The sequence below is a fragment of the Phocoena phocoena genome, chromosome 4 (assembly GCF_963924675.1).
Source record: "Phocoena phocoena chromosome 4, mPhoPho1.1, whole genome shotgun sequence".
NCBI classification, from domain to species: domain Eukaryota; kingdom Metazoa; phylum Chordata; class Mammalia; order Artiodactyla; family Phocoenidae; genus Phocoena; species Phocoena phocoena.
Genome location: NC_089222.1, coordinates 130,992,381 through 131,018,804, shown reverse-complemented (window position 1 = coordinate 131,018,804; position 26,424 = coordinate 130,992,381). Strand labels below are relative to the sequence as shown.

Here is a 26,424-nt window from a genome sequence, read left to right as displayed (position 1 = left end):
TGTTTATTTGTGTTGCCCAAAATTATGATATAATAATATTGTTTGAAATAAACAAGCTTTATATACTAGATTTTTTCTGTAACACTGTTAATTGCGACAGGACTTGTCCTGCTCATGTGGGACACGAGCACAGGGAAGAAAATTATACATCTTCTGTCTCCCTTGGGATTTTGGGCTTACGTGTGTCTGTCTTGAGAGCTAGCCACTCAAGCACTGATTATTCCTCAAAATCTTGCATTTATGAAATGCGTAAAAACAGAAGGAGCGGGCTTCCCTGGTGGCGCAGTGGTTGGGAGTCTGCCTGCTGATGCAGGGAGCACGGGTTAGCGCCCCAGTTCAGGAAGATCCCACGTGCCGCGGAGCGGCTGGGCCCATGGACCATGGCCGCTGAGCCTGCGCATCTGGAGCCTGTGCTCCGCAACGGGAGCGGCCACAACGGTGAGAGGCCCGCGTACCGCAAAAAAAAAAAAAAAAAGAAGGAGCTTTCTTTCTTGTTTTGTTTTTAATTATTGACTTTATTTTTTAATGCAGTTTTAGGTTTACAGATAAATTGAGCAGAAAGTACAGAGAGTTCTTACATACTCTCTTTCCCTACAAACATAGCTTCCTTTTTCTTCCTAGAGATGCATGATGGGATAATGAAGAGTTCAGACAGTCCAGTCTAGGGACCTGAGTTTAAATCATAACTCTGTTACTCACTAACAGTGGGGTCTCTGGACCTCGATCTCTGTCTCTGCAAATTGGAAATAGTAATGCCTACACTGCATGGTTATTTTAAAGATCAGAAATAATATAAGTGAAGATCTATTGCAAAGACAAATGCAATTAGTGCTAGTTGTCATTTCTTAGTTGAGACGGATTGGTTTGCCTTTTGGGAGGTTTCCCCTTCATCATTGTCTTGCAAGGCAACCTTGATTGGGAATATAATATAACAGCAGCCATGGGAAGAGTATTGGAAGAACAGATGATGAAGAGTCAAGGCTTCACCTCTTCCTACTCTAGAACGAATTCTCCACTGGGAGCTGCATAGTCCAGGAACCCCAGGGCAGAGGTGTCACCACCATAATCACTTGGTATAGTAAAGTCTAAATGGGTTGTGTAGTGTCAGACTTCACAGAGCCCAGATCCTTACTTTGCATTATTTTGGGGAGGAACCTGTCCCTTTTCAATCATTACTTTTTAAAGCATTCCTTCCTACAGGAGCATTGTAGGAGGGAAGGAAGGAAGGAAGGAAGAAAGGAAGGAAGCAAGGGAGGGAGGAAGGGAGGGAGGGAGGGAGGGAAGGAGGGAAGGAAGGAAGGAGGGAATCAATGCTCAGAAGATGCAAGGTTTAAATGATAATGTTGTTTAAGCGTATGACTATGTGATTTTAACAGATGACATTAGACTGAAAGCAAAAGATGACACCAGTGGAAGAGATCCAAGCCTTCCCTTCCTCACTGCTGTGACCTCACACCACCTGAGGTCCCCTGTCAAAGACGGTGGAACTGAGTATGTGTGTTAAGAGGTCATTGAAGGAAGCCATGACAAAGGGCTCTAAGTACGGCAGCCTCACCTCAGACCATACTATTTCAAGAAGGTCCGCCTCACCTGTCCCATTCATCACTCCCGCTGAAGTCTGTTTACTAGCCGGAAGTGTGGGAGCACCAGTGAGAAACCAGCATTTGGAACTTAGGCTTCAGGAAATGCTGCTGGAACCGGGACAGTGATATTTTTATATTACCTAGCCAACTGCCAGCTCTTAATAAACATTTCCTCATGCAGTTTTAACAATGACATAATTTGTTCTCATTAGAAATTGTTATAGCTCCATGAATTTTATAATAAAAGAAAACTAAAATGGAAAAAGTAAAAAAATAAGAAGAGGGACTTCCCTGGTGGTCCAGTGGGTAAGACTCCGTGCTCCCAATGCAGGGGCCCCGGGTTTGATCCGTGGTGGGGGACCTAGATCCCGCATGCATGCTGCAGCTAAGAAATCCACATGCTGCAACTAAAAATCCCCAATCCGCAAGGAAGGTCCCGAGTGCTGCAACTAAGACCCGGCACAGCCTAAATAAATATAAATAAATACTTTTTTTAAAAAGAAGAAGAAGAAATGTGCTCAAACGACCAAAGGTTTGGAGATGGAAGCGTCATCAGAGGCATTTCTGGAAGCCACTCTCCAACGATGCATGATGAAGAATCACTCTCCCCATCATTGGCTCATGCCAGGCATGCATTTTTTTTTTTTTTTTTTTTTTTTTTTTGGCCACACAGCCTGCAGGATCTTAGTTCCTCGACCAGGGATCGAACCCATGCCCCCTGCAGTGGAAGCTCGGACTCCTAACCACTGGACTGCCAGGGAAGTCCCCAGGCGTGCATTTTTAAATGCCCTTTGTGGAACTAGAAAAAATGATGGTAAGAAGGCGGCAGGCTGGGGAGGCAACACTTTGCCTCAAAGCAGAGCATACCTGAGGCATTATCGAGGCTGAAGGCAATGCGTACTGGCTTATCTGCAGGTACCCTGGCTGTGCTGATCATGTGGGCACCTGAGCCTTGGCCTTCCTCCTGGTCTTCCAGCTGTAATGACAAGAGAGAGCCATTGTCACTTTACCCAACATTACCCCTCGAATACTCAGAGGCCTTTGGAACTTAGAGGGGAAAGTTAGTAAGCACTGCTTTCTTATTTTAAAGATATTCCTAGCTCCTAGCTTGCTTTCCCTACAACTGTCCCATTTATAATTCTTTTTCTGGCTTATAAAAACATTTGCTTTGGAAATACATCTAGAACAAAATATAAAAGATGGGGCAAAATCTCCACCCACCTCACTTTTTTAGTATCCCTTACACTGACCAGTCCAACCCTGGCCCTTTGAGGTCTTATATAGTATTTTATTTTTAATTGAGGGGGATAAAGAAGTCTTAATAAGGCAACAGACATCTTTTCACACTCAAAAGCCTAAATTGGATCTGAATTATTGATCTGGGAGTGGTAACAAATACCTATCATGGAATTATTTCAAGAATACCAAAGACTATTTTAAAATATCCCCCAGTTATATTCTGAATAGTATGTGCTTTAAATATCTGATTAACTACCTATTAATCTACCAAACATTTCTAAGGTTGTGTGATATGAGCAAGACACATCCTAAAAACATCCTATTGATGATCTACATCACCTACTAATTTATCATTTAATAAACTAAGATAGAATGAATGGAAAAGCATGCTACAGATAATATGGGTTGGGGTGGGTGAAAATACATGAAAATTTCTTTGTATAATAATTTAACCAAGATATTTGATAATTTTTGTTCAATGGGTCTAGGAAAAGATATTATTATAAACACAAGTTATCTTTGTCATTTAAATCCATATATTTAACTTTTCTATTTTTAGTCATGCTTTCCCCTAAGCCCTCTACTTTCCTTCTCATGGAGACAGTAAACCAAAAACTCTGAATGATATTTTAAAGAAAATGTCTCTAAAAATGGCAAAATATAAATCATCTCTTTAACTATCCTTAGCGAGATTCTGGGAACTGCTTTAGTAGGACATTTTCTCACAGCAAGGTTTCTGATCCTTTCCCATAACTTTTCTCTATCTAAAAATAGTGTCTAGAACACTGAATTTTGTTTTTACAATTATTTATAGAGCCAAAGCGAATGCATATATACATATAATATATATATTTAGACATACATACATATGGAATCATCTTATCACCAGTATATGAAAAAAGAACATGCTTATATTAAACACCTAGTATAGCTTTGGAGAAAAACCAGCAACTGTTCATCACCCAGTTAGAATCATATTTGGCCCATTCATTGAACACTACAAGTAGCAATGAACCATAAAGCACTCCAAGTCATGTCATTCTAAGTTAGAAAAGAAGTATTAATGTGAAACATTCGACTCAAGAAAATGGTAATATAAAATCACTGTTACTTGACTCAAAATTTGTTTTATCTTAGCTCTGACATACATTTCTGTGTAGTCTCGTCTGCTTAGAATCAACCATCTTGTTAGCCACCTGTTCCTAGGGAATAGAACAGACTGTCTCAAATTTAACAAAACAGACAATAAAAAACCCCTTAAAGTTGTAGCCAAAAGAAAAAAATCTTATTGTTACACCCTGTACCATCACCAAACCATTTTATTGTAACATCTGAGGATGAAAAGCTTCACTCCTCTTTTGGCTAAATCTCCCAATGCTCTTCCTGCACCAAGAAATAAACCAGAAGAGGTGGAAGTTTGCCTCCTGGGATTTTGTAAATAGATCTCTGGCAGGGTTTCCAGCCACGGGAAATGGAATTGATCAACACAGCTAATTAGAGTCCCTCCCCTCCACACAACAGAGAACATCTGTCCGCCTCCCAAAGGATGGCGGCGGCAAAGTTGGGTGGATTTTGAGTTCCACACGGTGTCAGCCACAAGAGCCCCTGAACCAACTTGCCTTTTCATCACACCGCCTGGGGAAATGGGCCACTGATTCCTCCTCTCGGTGGTAGCAGAGCTTTGGTTAAGTTGCTGGTGCTCTGAGCGTTTAGTTGGGTTTTCACACCTGTCGCCTTACCTCACTTAGTTGAGTGTCTGCACTTGTGTAATCCAGGGCCAGCCACTGCCTTGGCCGGTCGTTGCCTTTGTGGAGTACAGACCTAGTGGCAGAGCAGGCTGCACCTGCCGCATAGCAGCCGCTGACAATCTGAGGAGCAGTGACAGCTGGGAGGGCGGCTCGCTGCTACCTGCTGTCCCCCAGACTCCGGCGTCCCACGGGGCCTCCCTGTTGCACTTCCCTCCACGACCCCTCTCTCCTTTCCTTGTCTCTCCAACAGCCAGGATGTTGTCATGCTTCTAGAAAAAGCAAGAGCAAAAGAAATCCCTCCTCCTGTCAGAGGCATTGATAAACAGCAAGTCGTGGAGAGTCCAAATGTTTTAATTCATTAGTCCTGGCAAACCTAAAATACAAACAGACTTGCTTCACAAGACAGGAATGTCTTCAGCGTGACCCAATCGGTGTCTGTGTCTATTCCAGCAAACTGGCAAAGATAGCATGACTCCAGTCAGCAAAAATGTCGGCCGCTCCAGTCAGCTCCCCGGGACCCAGCCAACTTGGACAGGCCACAAGCCGACTCTCAGATGATGGCAGCGATGATTCGGCTTAAGAACGTGAGGTCTGAGGTTGAGCTGCCGTTGGGCTTGATGACTTGATCCCATCTACGATGCAACCGACCACAAACTGAGTCAATGGTAAACAGGAAGGGAAAGTTCAAACTTTTTAATAGCTATCAACCTGAAGAAGGGTAGAACTTTAAAAGAGTTGGATGTTGATGTTGAGGTTAAATAATTAAAGATAAACAAGTATCCAGAGAATGCACAGACTGGGAGAAAATCTTTGCAAAATACATACCAGGTAAAGGATGGGTATCCAAGATATAAACAGAACTCTTAAAACTCAACAGTAGGAAAACAACCCAATTTAAAAATGGGCAGGGCTCCCCTGGTGGCGCAGTGGTTGGGAGTCCGCCTGCCGATGCAGGGGACACGGGTTCGTGCCCCGGTCCGGGATGATCCCGCGTGCCACGGAGCGCCTGGGCCCGTGGGCCATGGCCGCTGAGCCTGCGCATCCGGAGCCTGTGCTCCGCAATGGGAGAGGCCACAGTAGTGAGAGGCCCGCGTACCGCAAAAAAAAAAAAAAAAAAAATGGGCAAAAGATATGAACAGACACCTCACAAAAGAAGATATAGAGATGGCAAATAATCATATGAAAAAATGCTGAACACCATAGGTCATTAGGAAATTGCAAATTAAAACAACATTGATATTCCACTACATCCCTCTTAGAATGGCCAAAATCCAAAACACTAACAACACCAAATACTGGTGAGGGTGAAAAATGGTGTGGCCACTTTGGAAGACACTTTGGCAGCTTCCTACAAAACTAAACATGTACTTACCATTATGATCCAGCCAACACACTCCTTGGTATTTACCCAAAGGAACTAAAACTTATGTCCACACAAAGACTTACACACAGATGTTTATAGCAGCTTTATTCATGATTGCCAAAACTTGGAGGCAAACAAGAGGTCCTTTCATAGGTGAATGGATAAACAAACTGTGGTACATCCAGACAATGAAATATTATTCAATAATAAAAAGAAATGAGCTATCAAGCCACAAAACACATGGAGGAAACTTACATGTATATTACTAAGTGAAAGAAGCCAATTTGAAAAGGCTACATATTGCATGATTCCAACTATACAACATTCTGGAAAAGGCACCATTATGGAGACAGGAAAAAGATCAGTAGTTGCCAGGGGTTTAAAGAGAGGGAGAGAGAGATGAATAGGGAGCATAGGATTTTCAGGGCAGTGAAACTATTCTGTGTGACACTATAATGGTGAATATATGTCATATGTTTGTCAAAACCCATAAAATGTACAACACCAAGAGTTATAAACTACAGACTTCAGTTAATAAGACTGTGTCTGTATTGACTCATCAATTGTAACAAATGTACCACGCTAATGCAAGATGTTAATAATTTGGGAAATAGGGGAGGAGAAGTGGGGGGGGGGAGGGAATAGAAGGGAACTCTGTGCTTTTCACTCTTTTTTTCCTGTAAACCTTAAACTGCTCAAAAAATGTTAAATAGGTAAAAGGATTTAGCAGGTTTCCTTGGTCTAATGAATAAAAGGTTAATTTGTTATGCTATCCACAGTAATAAGGGGCATAGATTCAGATGATTAAAAACATTCACATATAAACCTATTTGCATTTCTAACTGCAAATCTTTCCAGGAATTATTATTACTGTTTGATGTTATTTTATGGATAATAATATCGTCTTACGTATTGCATTAAAACTGATTAAAAAGACTCTTGTTTTAATAAATTTATTTATTTGTATTTATTTATTTTTGGCTGTGTTGGGTCTTCATTGCTGAGCACAGGCTTTCTGTAGTTGCGGCGAGCGGGAGCTACTCTTCGTTGGGGTGTACGGGCTTCTCATTGTGGTGGCTTCTCTTGTTGTGGAGCACGGGCTCTAGGTGCACGGGCTTCAGTAGTTGTGGCTTGTGGACTCAGTTGCTCCGTGGCATGTGGAATCTTCCTGGACCAGGGCTCAAACCTGTGTCTGCTGCATTGGCAGGAGGATTCTTAACCACTGCACCACCAGGGAAGCCCCAGAAAGAGTCTTACTCAAAAGAGTTTATCTTCATCTTCCCAATAATCCTATGAAATAAACATGGCCAATAATGTCAGCCCTATTTAACAGATGAGGAAACTGAGACTCAAACAATTTTAAGTAAAAGGTTCAAGGATAAATGATCATTATGGAATAATGACCCGGATAAGATCCAGGTTTTCCAATTTTTAGTTCATGCTATTTCCACTATACCAGGATGCACTGTATATGAAATATCAAATTGAGTTGTTTCATTATCGATGTCTGACACTCAACTTTTGGAGTGAAGGAGACAAAGTTATAACTTTCTTCATGATCTGTTAGCATCCAGGTTCATCCGACACCAGCCATCTTTACCGTGACACCTAAATTCAACCTCAAGGAAACCGAAGTTGTGGATCTTGTGTGTGCTGGTGGGGAAGTGGATACCAATTCTGCACTGGCTCCCAAATCAGCCCATGGGTGTGACTTCAGAAAAGCTGGTGGTGACAAGGACATTGCCAAGGAAATCCATAACTGGAAGCATCTGGATTCCAGTGAAACTGACCCTTCAGAATGGAAAGGCCCAGAATGAGGTAGCACCTTCCTCCTCTGCCCTGATCATAAAAGCCCTTGGCAAACCAACCAGAGCTAGAACACAGCAGTTACACATTAAATACAATGGAAATATCACCTCTTATGATATTGTCAAAAGCACCTGACAGATGCAGCATAGATCTTTATCCAGAGAGTTCTCCAGCACCTTTACAGCAATCCTGGGGACCACCCATTGTGTGGGCTGCAATGTCAGTGGCTGCATCCTCATGACACCAACAGTGGTATGGTGATGCCAGTTGGTAAAGAGATACAAAGGAAAAGATGTCATTAAAGGCTAATATGACAACAACAACAAGAAAGAAACAAAAAGAATACATCTAAATAATCTAAATGTGCTCTGTCCAAGCCTGATCACATAAATTCAAGGCTTTAATAATAATATTCACCAGTTCTTCTGTTCCCATGGGAGCAGTGATGTATTTCTTGGCTCTTTATCTAAACACTTCCAAGAGGATAACAAATCTGAAACTCAAGCGAAATCCCTTCCCACAAATGTAACCCAAAATAACTACATGGTATTTTAAGAATTCAATAGAATTATACTAATTCAATCCAGAAAGGACAGTGTGTGTACATCAAAATATTAACAGATTAACACTATGTCTGTGGATAGAAGCAATATGTAAACTTTTTATTTTCTCCTTTTCAACAGTAAATGGATTTTTACTGTTACATGGAAAGTTATTTTTAATGGAATTCAAGGAGCTTTTCAAATGATGAACCCTTGACTTGCTTCTGAATTATGGTCTATAATACACACAGCAGCTCATGGTACAGACTGTTATCACAATTAATGTGATCTCAATTTCTTGGTACAATTCAATAAGCATCTTGGGAAGACTTGGTATGTGCCAGTCCAGCATTTCCCAAATTTGCCTCATTGTGGGTTCATGCCTTTTAAAAATACCTATTCCCAGACTCTGCCATGGGGGTGACTCAGTAGGGCTGGGGTAGGTCCAGGGTTTTATAAATTTAAACAAGAAGTGCTAATATTTGTGTACAGCATTTAGAGAATTGTTTAAAAGACATTTTCATCAATACTTTAAAGTTAGCTCTCCACTGCTATGTGATGTAGGTAGCCTATAATCTCCAAAAGAAATGTTTCACCATGGTGAAGTAATGAGTTTTCCCTTATAACCGTCAGTTCTTATTAAAGAAAAAAAGTTTTTATAAAAAAAAAACAGTTTTTTTTTCTGTAAAGGATCAGATACTAAATGTTTTACACTGAATGAGCTCTTACAATCTCTCTCAGAATTACTCATCTCTGCCATTGTAGCACAAAAGCAGCCACAGACAAGATGTATTTGAATGGAGGTGCTCCAACTTTATTTACAAAAATGGGAAACAAATGGACATGTCTGTGTTCCAATAAAACTTTATTTACAGAAACAGACAGCAGCCTGGATTTGGCCCACAGCCATAGTTTACCAGCTCCTATCTCACCTCACCACAGTCTGAAGCTCCAGTGGACATACCTCTCCCAGAGGGGCAGGGCAGAGTCTCCTTGGAGAAAATTAACTTTTCATTTTTTGCTGCTCTCAGTTGCCTCTCTTCTATTCATCCCTCCCAACTCCATCCCCACAGAAAAACTCTTACATGTCAGACTTTCCTTCACAACAGCCCCAAAGTTCTTCCTTTCCTTCTTTTAACATCTTTATTGGAGTATAATTGCTTTACAATGGTGTGTTAGTTTCCGCTGTATAACAAAGTGAATCAGCCATATGTATACATATATCCCCATATCTCCTCCCTCTTGCGTCTTCCTCCCTCCCACCCTCCCTATCCCACCTCTCTAGGTGGTCACAAAGCACCGAGCTGATCTTCCTGGTCTTTGCAGCTGCTTCCCACTAGCTATCTATTTTACATTTGGTAGTGTATATATGTCCATGCCTCTCTCTCACTTCGTCCCAGCTTACCCTTCCCCCACTGTGTCCTCAAGTCCATTCTCTACATCTGTGTCTTTATTCCTGTCCTGCCCCTAGATTCATGAGAACCATTTTTTTAGATTCCATATATGTGCCTTGGCATCTGGTACTTGTTTTTCTCTTTCTGACTTACCTCACTCTGTATGACAGACTCTAGGTCCACCCACCTCATTAGAAATAACTCAATTTCGTTGTTTTTATGGCTGGGTAATATTCCATTGTATATATGTGCCACATCTTCTTTATCCATTCATCTGTCGATGGACACTTAGGCTGCTTCCAGGTCCTGGCTATTGTAAATAGAGCTGCAATGAACATTGTGGTACATGTCTCTTTTTGAATTGTGGTTTTCCCAAAGTTCTTTCTTAACCCTGCTGTTCTATAAAGCACAGATACATCTGTTTGAAACAAACACAGGGGAATAAATACTTAAATAAGCAAGTAAGTACAAGGATTTAGCATGTTTCCTTGGTCTAATGAGGGGAAGGCAAATTCTTATGAGATGCGCCACAATAAAGCTGTAGAGATTCAGTCGATGAGATTCTTCCCTTTGTTCACGGGACTGCAAGTGAAGGGCGGGAAAGCATTGTGAGGACCTGTTGTGTGCTGTGAGATGGTCTCATGCCACTGTTCTTTTGAGTGGTCTCTTCCTCTCCTCCTGACCCCAGTCAGGCCTCAGCTAAGATTTCCCACGGTCCCAAAGAAGTCTCTTTGCAATTCTTACTTCCAGTGGTGTTGCCATTCCTTCCCAAACCTCCTTGTCAGGGTAATACAGTGAAAGATCACAAAGCGAGGACTGAAGCTCCAAAGCAAAAACAAGGTAGCCCTCCTCCAAGAACTTCTGATCATACACTACCACAGCCTTTCATTTTAAAGGTGACTGGGAGCCACTTTCGTAGTCCAAGCTCGCTTCAGCCTTAAGATAGCAGAGTGACAAACTTTCTATCATTTTTGCCCTTAGCTCAAGAGAGGTGTGAGTAGGATTAGAACCTTTAAACCATTCGAAGAGTTCTATTTCTATTTATAAGTAAAGTACTTACAACAATGCCAGCAAGACAATAAGCACTATGTAAGTAGAAATTATGAATTCATGGGGGCAAAAAATATAGGGAAAACCACACCCAACAGTATTAGAAGAGTTAGAAGGTCTAGGTTTGAATTATGATTCTGCCTTCAAAAGCTGTGTGAGCTTAGAACAGACTACATCTCTGGGACCTGTTTTTTCATCTATACCAGTGGTCTGCAAACTTTTGCTATAAAGGGCCAGAGGGTAAATATTTTAGACTTAGGAAGCTGTACAATCTCTGTGGCATTTCCAGTGGACCCTCCATATCTCCGGGTTCCACATACGTGGATTCAGATGCAGAACAAGGAGATACAGAACCCGTGGATACAGATGCTGTACCACACTATTTTATATAAGGGACTAAAGCATCCATGGATTTGGGTATGGGGGGGTGGTCATAGAACCAATCCACTGCTGAGGGATAAGACTATACTCATCTCTGCCATTTCCATTGTGGAAAGCAGCAATAGACAATATATAAATGGATGGATGGATGCCAATAAAACTTCATTTACAAAAATAGTAAATAAATGGGCACATCTGTATTCCAGTAAAATTGTATTTATAGACACTGAAATTAGAATTTCACACAATTCCCAAATGTCACCAAATATTATTCTCTTATTAATATTTGTCAATGGTTTAAAAATTTTAAAAGCATTCTTAGCTCATGGACCACACCAAAACAGATAGTGGGCCAGATCCGAACCAAGGTCCATAGTTTTCAGACCCTTAACCTATAGAATTAGCCAACAAGCAAGCAAAGGAAAAGTTAAGGTTTCCCAAATTGGAATAATATAGTGTGTGTGTGTGTGTGTGTGTGTGTGTGTGTGTGTGTGTGTGTGTGTAGCCATTGTTTTGCCTTTTAACCTTAAGTAGAATTTTAATGGTTTTATATTATAAGCATATCATATATAGTTGATTAGATTTGACTTACATGTTCCTATTTCTAAAATAACTTAGACATCAGGCTCTTGGAGAGAGAATGAAATTTCCTTTAATATTGTTGACTATGAGAAATCATATTTATCTTATATATCAACATTTGCATCTTTCCCAAGAATACAATCTGGAAGGATTACTAAAACCAAGTTTTATAACTTGTCACTATAGTACAGATAGATTTAGCTTATTGTTTTTATGTTATCCTAAGGAAAACATAAATTTATTATTTGTAAAATTCCCATCATGCCCCCCAACCGGTGAGACCACTCCCGTCTTTAACACAACCAAAAACACTGTCATACCAAACAACAACCACCACAGTCATAACTCTCCCCAACATCATCGAACATCCAAACAACACTCAAACCTCCAGTTTTCTCACAAATGTCTTAAATTATTTTTTGGGGTTACCATTTTTGTTTTTAGTATTTTTTTTTGCTTTTAATTAATTTTTATTGGAGTATAGTTGCTTTACAATGTTGTCTTAGTTTCTACTGTACAGCAAAATGAATCAGCTATATGTATACATGTATCCCCTGTTTTTTGGATTTCCTTACCATTTAGGTCAATCAAGGCCCAAACAAGTTTCAAATATATAATTGATTCCTACTATTCTTACATTTTTAAAAATCTATAAGCACCACCTCCAACTAAGTTTTTGGAAATTTATTTGTTTTAAAAACCATAGAGTTTCCCACAATTGCACCCCCATCATGTCATTTAACATGCCTCTCTTGTCCTCTAGATTACCTGTAAATTGACAATGAGATCCAGAAACTCGATCAGGTTCAAGTCTGATTTTTTTTTTTTTTTGCAGGACAACTTCATAGTCAGTGAATAATATTCTTAAAAGAAAACAGGGGACTTCTCTGGTGGCACAGTCGTTGAGAATTCCCTTGCCAATGCAGGGGACACGGGTTCGAGCCCTGGTCTGGGAAGATCCCACAGGCTGCGGAGCAACAAAGCCCGTGCGCCACAACTACTGAGCCTGCGCTCTAGAACCAGTGAGCCACAATTACTGAAGCCCGCACACCTAGAGCCCGTGCTCCGCAATAAGAGAAGCCACCACAATGAGAAAACCGTGCACCACAACAAAGAGTAGCCCCCACTTGCTGCAGCTAGAGAAAGCCCGCGCACAGCGATGAAGACCTTAGATGATTTTGATAATAATGTTATTTAAGTAAGAACAGCATAAAACTATGTGTAAGCTTCTTACAAAACTTTTATAAAACCAAATTTTTAAGGCTTTTATAAAACCAAGTTTAAAAATTGAATACAAATAAAGCACCAAAGCTAAAATAGAATTTGACCACATTAATGTAACATGACAGAATGCTTTCCTGAAAATAAGCAAGTACACACAGCTTGAACATAGGACTCCTCGAGTGCTGATACATTAGGACTTCTCCTCTCCACACTGACATGGGCATGATGACTGGTTCCTTGTGGGACTTTTCTTCTGTGACCTGCTTTGAAACCCATGTTTGAGTGGTACCCATGACATTCTTGGCCTTCATACAACAAGCACATATTTAAGGAAATTGCTGAACACCTGGGGTCTGTAAACTTTGGCCTCCTTTATTGTACCACATGTATTTATTGTACCTTTATTGTACCACATGTACCACAGCTGCTTCATTTGTACTATATTAACACACGAACACAAGCCTGTTAAAAATCAAAAGGCCTAAAGCTATGTATCCCAAATGCCTTTCTGACATTTCTCAAATGAGCTTCAATTTTAAGGTCACATTTTTACTAAAATTATTAAGGAAACTCATTGAACTATTTCTAAAAATCCCAAATACTGAGCTGCATGATCCATTAAATATGGTGGCTTTCTGCCCTTTTAGTGTATGTCTTTACTTCAAAAGCCTTCTGTGCAAGAGAGGACCAAATGCCAGGCAAATCTCCCGTGTGAATGAGAGGAAAGAAAAAAGTTTTAGATCTGATTTAGGATTCTTTTAGTTGCAAGAGTCAAAAGCCAATTCAACACTGGCTTGAATAACAAAGAGTATTTACAGGCTCACATCACTAGGAAATCCAGAAGGCTTCCTGTTTCAGAAATGGATTTATTCAAAGGCACAAAGACATCAGGAATCGGTCTTTTCTCCACCTCCTGGGTCAGCTTTCTCCTATGTTAACTTCGTTCTCAGATGGAGTGTCCCCATGAGGTAGCTACCAGCTGCCTAAACATACATCCTCCCAGCTCAAAAGCCCAACAGAAGGATAATATCCTGTTCCTCAGAACACTTGGTTAGAATAGTCACTGGTCAAGCTTGAGTGCCATGTCCATTGCTGTGGAAAAGGAGTAGAGCACTTGGACAGTGTCATGAGTAGAGAGAGAATAATTCTCCAAATTGATAAATTAATGTTGGGCATATGAAAAAGAGAGAGAGAGAGAGAGAGGGAGGGAGGGAGGGAGAGAGGGAGGAGGGAAGAAAAGAGGGAAAGAAGGAGGGAGGGAAGAAAAGAAAAGGCCACTTAAAAATCCTATGCCCCAGGACATGGAACCAACCTAAATGTCCATTGACAGATGAATGGATAAACAAGATGTGGCACATATATACAATGGAATATTACTCAGCCATAAAAGGAAACAAAATTGAGTTATTTGTAGTGAGGTGAACGGACCTAGAGTCTGTCATACAGAGTGAAGTAAGTCAAAAAGAGAAAAACAAATACCGTATGTTAATGCATATATATGGAATCTAAAAAAAAAAAAATGGTACTGATGAATCTAGTTTCAGGGCAGGAATAAAGAGGTAGACATAGAAAATGGACTTGAGGACATGGGCTGGGAGGGTGAAGCTGGGGCAAAGTGAGAGTAGCATCAACATATATACACTACTGAATGTAAAATAGTTGGCTTGTGGGAAGAAGCAGCATAGCACAGGGAGATGGGCTCAGTGCTTTGCGATGACCTAGAGGGGTGTGATAGGGAGGGTGGGAGGGAGGCTCAAGAAGGAGGGGATATGGGGACATGTGTACGCATATGGCTGATTTGCCTTGTTGTGCAATAGAAACTAACACAATATTGTGAAGCAATTATACTCCAGTAAAGATCTATTTAAAAAATCCTAGGGCTTCTCTGGTGGCGCAGTGGTTGAGAGTCCACCTGCTGATGCAGGGGACGCATGTTCGTGCCCCGGTCCAGGAGGATCCCACATGCCGCGGAGCGGCTGGGCCCGTGAGCCATGGCTGCTGAGCCTGCGCATCCGGAGCCTGTGCTCCGCAACGGGAGAGGCCACAACAGTGAGAGGCCCGAGTACCGCAAGAAAAAAAAAAAAAATCCTATGCTAATATCCTCATAAGTAAGATGTGTCTGTGTCCCATGAAAATATTCTAGCTCCAAGATGATGATTAAAAATGACCTTGATGGGGCCAGACACTCAGCTAAGCTCTTTTCATACATATGATACCATTTAATTCTGAAAACATCCCTTTAAAATAGCTACTGTCATTCCTGTTTTATAGAAGAACAAACTGAGATACAGAAAGTTTTAGTAATCTCTCCAGAGTTCCAGAGCTAATAAAGCATTGGAGCCAATTTGTTTGCCAAAATAAATCTCTTCATCTACAAACCAAAATCTGTTTAAAGCATATGGCTAAAATTGCTTTTGTAAGAGATACCTTTTCCTATTGCCAGACTGGGAGTCTCAAAAAGCAATGAGGTGCAAAGTCTCAGGAAATACAAAGAGATTTGTTTATTTTAGTAATTTAATACCGGTAGGTACAAATCTGATCATCTCATCCAATGAATAAGACCATGAGTTATTCCTTGTGCAAGGAATTAATATGAAGTCCATATAATTAGCAATCAGAAAAACACAGAATATTAGAATAGAATAGGATCTTAATCCAACTCCTTTTTGAGGAAACGGGCCCAGCAAAACTGTTATGCCTTTGAGCTGGAGAACAAAAAGGAAAGAGATTAGTGCTGAAAGTTTATGCCTGTTGCAGCAGCATCATTCTCCGTTTTTTAGCTTAATTTACACAGAAGAACAGTAACACTATCCAAATAATACCTTTGAAAGCAGAATGAGACTCTGAGAAGGCAGGGATTTATAACACTTAGATTTTGAAAGAAAGGTAGAAGGGAGGTAGGAAAAATTCCTAATCTCACCAATCCTTCTCAAACAGGACTTCCTCTCCATCATCTCTGCATGCAGAATTGGCAACCAAATGGGGTGAATTCTTCCTCAAAGTTCTTCACAACATCCATGTGATGACTTCATCACTAAACTCCTACCTTGACTCCCTTCTAGATCATTCTCCCCACAGCCACCATTGTTTACCTTTCTTTAAAAAGAGAGGACTGGGTCAATATCATTCTCTGTGGAAAGCATCTCTTGAGCAGAGGCAGCTTTCAGGGACCCTCACTCACACAGACCCCTTCCAAAGCCCTGGGTGGGACCCTTACAATGGGTTCATATGGTCATATGTCTTTGTAAACTTTGCAAAAGTAAGATATTTTCGTTGCATGGGTTAAGACTTTTGTCTCTTACCATTCCAACTTCCCCTCTGTCACACTTCCACACCTGCACTGGGTGAAAATGGAGAAGGTGTGAGAATTTGGCTAAATGGAAGCTGAGTTGGGGATACATTTACTGTCCATATATTTATGTGGTTCTCTATCTCATTATAGAGTGTGTTGCTGGCCAAGCCAGTGTAGAAATCCCTACCAAAATTACCCCACTGCCCACTGTGCCAACTCACACAGCATGACAGCACAAAGGTTCAGGGCCATCAGTCAGCTCATCAGTATTAATGTGTCCGAGAGGGCATTGGTGATTTCGTTATAGTTTGAACCCTTTCCCCCCTTTGAGTAACCTCTGTTGTCTCCCCACACCTCCCTTATAGGTTGGTTGTGGGGAGACAACAGAGGTTACCCAAAGGGCACAGTCACTTTTAGGTATGACACGATTCCTGAATAGTGTCACAAAGACCAATAGCGTGGTGAGTTGCAACAATCACCTAAATGAGAAGCTGCTGGTAGGGAAACATTTTATCGTTGAGGCAGTGGTATTTAATTCATCAAATCACTAACTCAAACTTTTCCATTTGATTATCAGTTTAGATATACTCCATGTTTTCAGAGGTAGGGTCAAAAGCAAAACAACACAGAAATGCAGTGGGTAGAGAGTGGGATGTGGTTTAGCAATTCATCTATTTGTGGGAAAAGTCACAAAACACAAAGATAGAAGAAAGAGGAGTCTAGATCCATAAATGGCATCAAACTGGTTTAGTAATCTTTTCATCTTGGTTCTGTCTCTAACTCATTTAGCCCCATCGAGATTGTCACTTCATGTCTCTGGACAACAGTTTCTCATCTGGAAGCGAAAGATTTAAAACTGATGCTCTGAAATTCTTTACAGTTCTAAACTCTTTCATTTTAGGAGGTGGAACAGCCCCTAATTGAAAAAGGAATTATCCTCAGAATTCTTTCCCTAGTTTTGATTTAGTAAAGAGCCAAATGGTTTGTAATAAACCAAAAATACATTTACAGCAATCATCCAGAAAAGAACAGAATGAAGATAATCCTTCTTCCTTTTCCTGTTGAAGCCGGTTACCAACACCACCCCCAATTTTACTGCTAAACTCCCTTAGTCATCAGATATTTCATACCCGAGCAAAATCCATTTAGTCTCTGATTATACTGTGAACCCCGAGGACTTCCAGAAGAGTGACACGGAAGAGATCATGTTTTGTTCATCAAAACATTTTTCAAATTAAACCATCACATCCTAAAATAGTGGATTAGAATCACCCATCAAGACTTCTTCCTGAAAGCATGCAAATGCACACTCCTAGTTTAGAAGTGGAGTGTCAATTACTTGTGCAGATACAAAAATGACTAATAGCTAAGGCCTAATAAGACACCTGTCAATTTCCCTTTTTTTAGCTTAGCTACTTTCAATTCATAGGAGTTGCTCAACCCAAACATCTTGCTGACAGTTCTGTATGTGCTTGAGCAGTGATAGCATTCAAATTAAAATGGAGTTTCAGTTATTTCCATCCCCTTCTTAAAAATACATTTTAAGAATTACAGTATTAACCACAAATGAATGGCTGCCTAGCCTCTCAAATGAGTTGCAGAAATAGCATTGTTAAGTCCATCAGAGAAGGGGCAGTTTCCCATCATTGCTCCAGCTAAAGGAGAATGAAGATTTCCTATAAGAGTCTACGAATAGAAACTGACATTTTCTTGGAACAGAAAAATCCCAGTGAACCACAGGAGATCACCTCCTTATGAGATTTAAGAATACATTAAATATAAGAAATCTATCAATAGTTAGGACAGAGTTCACAAATGCTTTTGCGATAAAATGAGAGCTTGCATTATTAACCAACAAAATGCCTTCCTTAAGGTGAGCACGACCAGGATAAGAATCAAAGTGGTACTTCACAGACTGCCAAATTAATCCAAACCATCCACATTAGACAAGTCTGTACTACAGGGCTCTGTATGGTCTGAGTTCCACAAAAATGGCAGAAAAACACTCCTGAACATGAAAAAAGTGTATTACTTTAAAAAGCCCGCTGGACTAACTACAGCTAATTCACACTTTGAATGGTAAAATTATTTATATATTCAAAATCTTAAAGAACTCTCTTCAGAGTCTAATTAGCATGCCTTTAGAATTCTATTTCCAAATTTAGATTCTGAAATTCACAATGAAGAAGAACGACATTCCCTTTTTACCAAGAAAAAGTAAATGAAGATTAATAAGAATATCGACAGAATAGCATTTTTTACTCCGTTTAAGTTTTTTATTTTCCTTTCTTTTTTTTTTTTTTTTTCTTTGGCAGTACGCGGGCCTCTCACTGTTGTGGCCTCTCCCGTTGCAGAGCACAGGCTCCGGACGTGCAGGCTCAGCGGCCATGGCTCACGGGCCCAGCCGCTCTGCGGCATGTGGGATCTTCCCGGACCGGGGCACAAACCTGTGTCCCCTGCATCGGCAGGCGGACTCTCAACCACTGCGCCACCAGGAAAGCCCTCCGTTTAAGTTTTTAGACTAAGATTTTAAGAAAATTTTATCTGCCATTCATCTGTTTATAATAATTTTCTTGAAGGGCACATTAAGAACAAAAAGTAGAGTAATTTTAACTAGGCCTTTCCACTGTGTCTACATGGGCAGTAAGAAAGAAGAATTAGGGCACATGTAAGTATATTACTAATGTTAGAACTAGAAGATTTATTTTTAAAAATATTTTTTAACATCTTTATTGGAGTATAATTGCTTTACAATGGTGTGTTAGTTTCTGCTGTATAACAAAGTGATTCAGCGAAACATAAACATGTATCCCCATATCTCCTCCCTCTTGCAACTCCCTCCCACCCTTCCTATCCCACCCCTCTAGATGGTCACAAAGCGCTGAGCTGATCTCCCTGTGCTATGCGGCTGCTTCCCACAAGCTATCCGTTATACATTTGGTAGTGTATATTTGTCCATGCCACTCTCTCACTTTGTCCCAGCTTACCCTTCCCCCTCCCCGTGTCCTCAAGTCCATTTTCTACATCTGCAACTTTATTCCTGTCTTACCTCTAGGATCTTCAGAACCTTTTTTTTTTTTTTAGATCCCATATATATTTGTTAGCGTACAGTATTAGTTTTTCTCTTTCGGACTTACTTCACTCTGTATGACAGACTCTAGGTCCATCCACCTCACTACAAATAACTCTATTTCATTTCTTTTTATGGCTAAGTAATATTCCATTGTATATATGTGCCACATCTTCTTTATCCATTCATCTCTCAGTGGACACTTAAGTTGCTTCTATGTCCTGGCTATTATAAATAGAGCTGCAGTGAACATTGCAGTACATGATTTTATGGTTTTCTCAGGATATATGCCCAGTAGTGGGATTGCTGGGTCATATGGTAGTTCTATTTTTAGTTTTCTAAGGAATTTCCGTACTCTTCTCCATAGTGGCTGTATCAATTTACATTCCCACCAACAGTGCAAGAAGGTTCCCTTTTCTCCACATCCTCTCCAGCATTTATTGTTTGTAGATTTTTTGGTGATGGCCATTCTGACTGGTGTGAGGTGATACCTCATTGAAGATTTGATTTGCATTTCTTTAATGATTAGTGATGTTGAGCATTCTTTCATGCGTTTGTGGGAATCTGTATATCTTCTTTGGAGAAATGTCTGTTTAGAACTTCTGCCCATTTTTGGATTTGGTTGTTTGCTTTTTTAATATTGAGGTGCTTGAACTGCCTGTATATTTTGGAGATTAATCCTTTCTCCGTTGCTTCATTTGCAAATATTTTCTCCTGTTCTGAGGGTTGTCTTTTCATCTTGTTTATGGTTTCCTTTACTGTGCAAAAGGTTTTAAGTTTCATTAGGTCATATTTGTTTACTTTTGTGTTTATTTCCATTTCTCTAGGAGGTGGGTCAAAAAGGATCTTGTTGTGATTTATGTCATAGAGTGTTCTGCCTGTGTTTTCCTCTAAGAGTTTTATAGTGTCTGGCCTTACATTTAGGTCTTTAATCCATTTTGAGTTTATTTCTGTGTATGGTGTTAGGGAGTGTTCTAATTTTGTTCTTTAACATGTAGCTGTCCAGTTTTCTCAGCATCACTTATAGAAGAGGCTGTCCTTTCTCCATTGTATATTCTTGCTTCCTTTATCAAAGATAAGGTGACCATGTGTGCATGGGTTTATTTCTGGGCTTTCTATCCTGTTCCATTGATCTATATTTCTTTTTTTGTCCAAGTACCAAACTGTCTGGATTACTGTATCTTTGTAGTATAGTCTGAAGTCCGGGACCCTGATTCCTCCAGCTCCATTTATCTTTCTCAAGATTACTTTGGCTATTTGGGGTCTTTTGCATTTCCATACAAATTGCGAAATTTTTTGTTCTAGTTCTGTGAAAAATTCCATTGGTAGTTTGACAGGGATTGTATTGAATCTGTAGATTGCTTTGGGTAGTAGAGTCATTTTCACAATGTTGATTCTTCCAATCCAAGACCATGGTATATATCTCCATCTGTTTGTATCACCTTTAATTTCTTTCATCAGTGTCTTATAGTTTTCTGCATACAGGTCTTTTAACTCCTTAGGTAGGTTTATTCCTAGGAATTTTATTCTTTTTGTTGCAATGGTAAATGGGAGTGTTTCCTGAATTTCTCTTTCAGATTTTTTGTTGTTAATGCATAGGAATGCAAGAGATTTCTGTGCATTAATTTTATATCCTGCTACTTTACCAAATTCATTGATTAGCTCTAGTAGTTTTCTGGTAGCATCTTTGGGATTCTCTATGTAGAGTATCATGTCATCTGCAAACAGTGACAATTTTACTTCTTCTTTTCCAATTTGGATTCCTTTTATTTCTTTTTCTTTTCTGATTGCTGTGGCTAAAACTTCCAAAACTATGTTGAATAATAGTGGTGAGAGTGGGCAACCTTGTCTTGTTCCTGATCTTAGTGGAAATGGTTTCAGTGTTTCACCATTGAGAACAATGTTGGCTGTGGGTTTGTCAAATATGGCCTTTATTATGTTGAGGTTAGTTCCCTCTATGCATACTTTCTGAAGGGTTTTTATCCTAAATGGGTGTTGAATTTTGTCAAAAGCTTTTTCTGCATCGATTGAGATGATCATATGGTTTTTCTCCTTCAATTTGTTAATATGGTGTATCACATTGACTGATTTGCATATATTGAAGAATCCTTGCATTCCTAGGATAAACCCCACTTGATCGTGGTGTATGATCCTTTTCATGTGCTGTTGGATTCTGTTTGCTAGTATTTTGTTGAGGATTTTTGCATCTATGTTCATCAGTGATATTGGTTTGTAGTTTTCTTTTTTTGTGACATCTTTGTCTGGTTTTTGTATCAGGGTGATGGTGGTCTCCTAGAATGCATTGGGGAGTGTTCCTCCCTCTGCTATATTTTGGAAGAGTTTGAGAAGGATTGGTGTTAGCTGTTCTCTAAATGTTTGATAGAATTCACCTGTGAAGCCATCTGGTCCTGGGCTTTTGTTTGTTGGAAGATTTTTAATCACAGTATCAATTTCAGTGCTGGTGATTGGTCTGTTTATATTTTCTATTTCTTCCTAGTTCAGTCTCAGAAGGTTGTGCTTTTCTAAGAATTTGTCCATTTCTTCCAGGTTGTCCATTTGATTGGCATATAGTTGCTTGTGGTGATCTCTCATGATCCTTTTTTTCCTGCAGTGTCAGTTGTTACTTCTCCGTTTTCTTTTCTAATTCTATTGATTTGAGTCTTCTCCTTTCTTTTCTTGATGAGTCTGGCTACTGGTTTGTCAATTTTTTCTTCTCAAAGAGCCAGCTTTTAGTTTTATTGATCTTTGGTAATGTTTCCTTCATTTCTTTTTCATTTATTTCTAATCTGATCTTTATGATTTCTTTCCTTCTACTAACTTTGGGGGCTTTTTTTGTTCTTCTTTCTCTAATTGCTTTAGGTGTAAGGTTAGGTTGCTAATTTGAGATGTTTCTTGTTTCTTGAGGTAGGATTGTATTGCTCTGAACTTCCCTCTAGAACTGCTTTTGCTGCATCCCATAGGTTTTGGGTCATTGTATTTACATTGTCATTTGTTTCCAGGTATTTTTTGATATCCTCTTTGATTTCTCCAGTGATCTCTTGGTTATTTAGTAGTGTACTGTTTGACCTCCGTGTGTTTGCATTTTTAAAAGATTTTTTTCCTGTAATTGATATCTAGTCTTATAGCATTGTGGCTGGAAAAGATACTTGATACAATTTCAACTTTCTTAAATTTACCGAGGCTTGATTTGTGATTCAAGATATGATCTATCCTGGAGAATGTTCCATGAGCACTTGAGAAGAATGTGTATTCTGTTGTTTTTGGATAGACTGTCCTATAAATATCAATTAAGTCCATCTTGTTTAATGTATCATTTAAAGCTTGTGTTTCCTTATTTGTTTTCATTTTGGTCCATTGGTGAAAGTGGGGTGTTAAAGTCCCCTCTTATGACTGTGTTACTGTCGATTTCCCCTTTTATGGCTGTTAACCTTTACCTTAAGTATTGAGGTGCCCCTATGTTGGGTGCATAAATATTTACAATGTTTATATCTTCTTCTTGGATTGATCCCTTGATCATTATGTAGTGTCCTTTTTTGCCTCTTGTAATAGTCTTTATTTTAAAGTCATTTTGTCTGATGTGAGAATTGCTACTCCAGCTTTTTTTGAGTTCCATTTGCATGGAATATCTTTTTCCATCTCTTCACTTTCAGTCTGTATGTGTCCCTAGGTCTGAAGTGGGTCTCTTGTAGACAGCATATATATGGGTCTTGATTTTGTATCCATTCAGCCAGTCTATGTCTTTTGGTTGGAGCATTTAATCCATTTACATTTAAGGTAATTATCAATATATGTTTTCCTATTACCATTATCTAAATTGTTTTGGGTTTGTTATTGTAGGTCTTTTCCTTCTCTTGTGTTTCCTGCCTAGAGAAGTTCCTTTAGGATTTGCTGTAAGGCTTCTTTGGAGGTGCTGAATTCTCTTAACTTCTGCTTGTCTGTAAAGGTTTTAATTTCTCCATCATATCTGAATGAGATCCTCGCTGGGTAGAGTAATCTTTGTTGCAGGGTTTTTCTCTTTCATCACTTTAAATATGTCCTGCCTCTCCTTTCTGGCTTGCAGAGTTTCTGCTGAAAGATAAGCTATTAACCTTATGGGGATTCCTTTGTATGTTATTTGTTGCTTTTCCCTTGATGCCTTTAATTTTTTTTCTTTGTATTTAATTTTTGATAGTTTGATTAATATGTGCCTTGGCATGTTTCTCCTTGAATTTTCTCTCTGTGCTTCCTGGACTTAATTGACTATTTCCTTTCCCATATTAGGGAAGATTTCAACTATAATCTCTTCAAATATTTTCTCAGTCCCTTTCTGTTTCTCTTCTCCTTCTGGGACCCCTATAATTCGAATGTTGGTGCATTTAATGTTGTCCCAGAGGTCTCTGAGACTGTCCTCAATTCTTTTCATTCTTTTTTCAGTATTCTGCTCTGTGATAATTAGTTCCACTGTTTTATCTTCCCGATCACTTATCTGTTCTTCTGCCTCAGTTATTCTGCTATTGATCCCTTCTAGAGAATTTTTAATTTCATTTATTGTCTTGTATCATCTTTACTATCATTCCTCTGAATTTTTTTCAGGTAGACCACCTATTTCCTCTTCATTTATTTGGTCTGGTGGGTTTTTACCTTGCTCCTTCATCTGCTGCATATTTCTCTGTCTTCTCATTTTGCTTATCTTACTGTGTTTGGGGTCTTCTTTTTGCAGGCTGCAGGTTCATAGTTCCCATTGTTTTTGGTGTCTTCCCCCAGTGGGTAAAGTTGGTTCAGTGGGTTGTGTAGGCTTCCTGGTGGAGGGGACTAGTGCCTGTGTTCTGGAGGATGAGGCTGGATCTTGTCCCTCTGTTGAGCAGATGTGCATTTCGTGGTGTGTTTCAGGTATCTGTGAACTTATTGTGATTTTTTAGGCAGCCTGTCTGCTAATGGGTGGGGTTGTGTTCCTGTCTTGCTAGTTGTTTGGCATAGGGTGTCTAGCACTGTAGCTTGCTGGTCATTGATTGGAGCTGTGTCTTAGCCCTGAGATGGAGATCTCTGAGACAGCTTTTGTCGTTTGATATTACATGGGGCTAAGAGGTCTCTGGTGGACCAATGTTCTAAACTTGGCTCTCCCACCTCAGAGGCTCAGGCCTGACACCCAGCTGGAGCACCAAGACTCTGTCAGCCACCCAGCTAGTCTTCTAAAGCCAGGCCGCCAGCAGCAGCCTGACCAATGGAATATTCAAATTGAAAATGTTGCCTTAGCGCTAGGTGCTAGAGGAGATCTCCATCGTTCCATACCAGAAATAAAAAAGGAAGGACAGCTCCCTTAAATGTTCTAAAGATTTCTGACAAAGGCAAAAATCAATTCAATGGGAGGAAGGAAAGCCTTTTCAACAAATAGTGGAGAAATAATTGGCTATTCATATGGAGAATCTTGATCTTTACCTCCAAGCTTGGGTTTTTATGAATCTGAAGTGGCTCCTCCACTGTCTCTTTCCCTTTCTGCCAACTGAAGAAGAAAACTCTGAGGCTTTAGAACAGAACCGTACTCCTCAACATTGTTGAGGTCATCAAAAATTAGGAAAGTATGAGAAATTGTCACAGCCAAGAGGAACCTATTGAGACATGCAGACTAAATGTAATGCTGTATCCTTGGCTTCCCACGGCCTCCCAGGCCCATGTCCCCGGCAAGAATTGGCTCCCCAGCCCAAGGTTTCCAGGTACCTGGAAGGGGGAGGGGGCAAGGCGGCAATAATTGGGTGGGTAAGGGCAAAACGTGCGCCCAGGAGCACCAAGATTCTGAGAGGCGGCGAGCCCGGGCCAGGCCGCCATGCAATTGGAAGATTTCTTTTAGATCGCCTAAATTACCCCCTGGTTTAATCCATGAGAAAACTCATCCATAATTTATATTTTTAAAATAATTTATACTCACAACTTTTGTTCATATTTTAATGACAAGAGCCCAATGTCATTTCCTTGACTCTTCTAAACTCTTATGGCATAATGAGGTAAGAATCTCATGGCTTGTTCAATGACAGTTAGAATAGTTTGAGGTCTATTCTAGAGTTCTGCAGCACTGTCAATAAAGAACAAATTCCAAACAAATTTAAAAAACTCATGAGCTACTTATTGTCACTTTCTACCACTGTGCATGGAACATTAAAAGCATTCAAAAATACTGATTGAAGGACTGAACTTCATTGAAGAAAGCATAGAGTATATGTAAATAAACTAGGCAGGGAGCCATAGCACAGACCCTGCTAAGCCTCACTTTACCACCAACTCACTGTTTCCCTGAGCTGGTAACAAGCTCTTCAGTTCCCAGATCAACCCACTACCATTATTAGATTTAACTAGTATTTACATAGATTGCATATGTGCCAGACACTACTTTAAGGACTTTAAATACAATAATTCATTTAATCCTCAGAACAGTCCTAAGAGCAGGGCCAGTTCCCTGGGAAGCAACACCAGGCCTCATGCTCCAAAGGACCCCACACTTGGTTTAATGCTTTGTTCCCGCCATCTTGAAATTGGATCAATGGGCACAGCATTTTCATAACACTGGAATTTGAACAAGCGGCTCTGCAAGTTATGTAACCAGTCCTGTCTAGAGGATTAGCACTATTCTCACTCCCATTTTATAGATCCGGAAACTGAGACAAAGAGAGGTTAAGTAACTTGCCCGAGGTCAAAAAGCTAGTCATTACTGGAGCCAGGATTCACACCCTACACGCCTCTGAACTCACGGGGGAGACATTGGAAGCCATTAAGCTCAGTTCCCTGCTAGTTCTACAATTCCAACTAAAGTGATTTACTAAAAGGAATGTTGATTTCACTCTCTCCTCCTTCAGTCAATGCTTTTTATAGATGCAGAATTGCAGTGGATAAAGAAAAAGAGATGCTGCATTCACAAAAAAGCCTAATTTGAAAAAAGAACTGCTTAGCTAAATGAAAGGTGAGAGGGTTTTAAATGGCCATGGCAGGGACTTAGCTATTTAAATGACCAGCTAAACAGGATACCTTTTGGCTATTTCAAGCTCTGATCCCTAAATTAGAGCTTTTAGGAGTGGGATCCAGAGCCCTACATGGGGAAGACCAAGTTAGCTGAGAATGGTGATGCCACAGCAGGGGTGGGTCAGATCAAAGGAAACACTCTGCGCTTCCTTTTATAGAG

General features: G+C 40.0%; 1 protein-coding gene across 1 annotated transcript in view; it reads right to left on the bottom strand.

Annotated features, from left to right (window-relative positions):
- Positions 1-2,520, bottom strand: part of MAP3K7CL (MAP3K7 C-terminal like) — a 36,883-nt gene extending 34,363 nt beyond the window's left edge. Inside the window, exon 1 of the mRNA XM_065876771.1 lies at positions 2,451-2,520. Coding sequence (XP_065732843.1) covers positions 2,451-2,520 — 70 coding nt within the window. The remainder of the gene's footprint in view (positions 1-2,450) is intronic.
- Between the last annotated feature and the right edge of the window lie 23,904 nt (positions 2,521-26,424).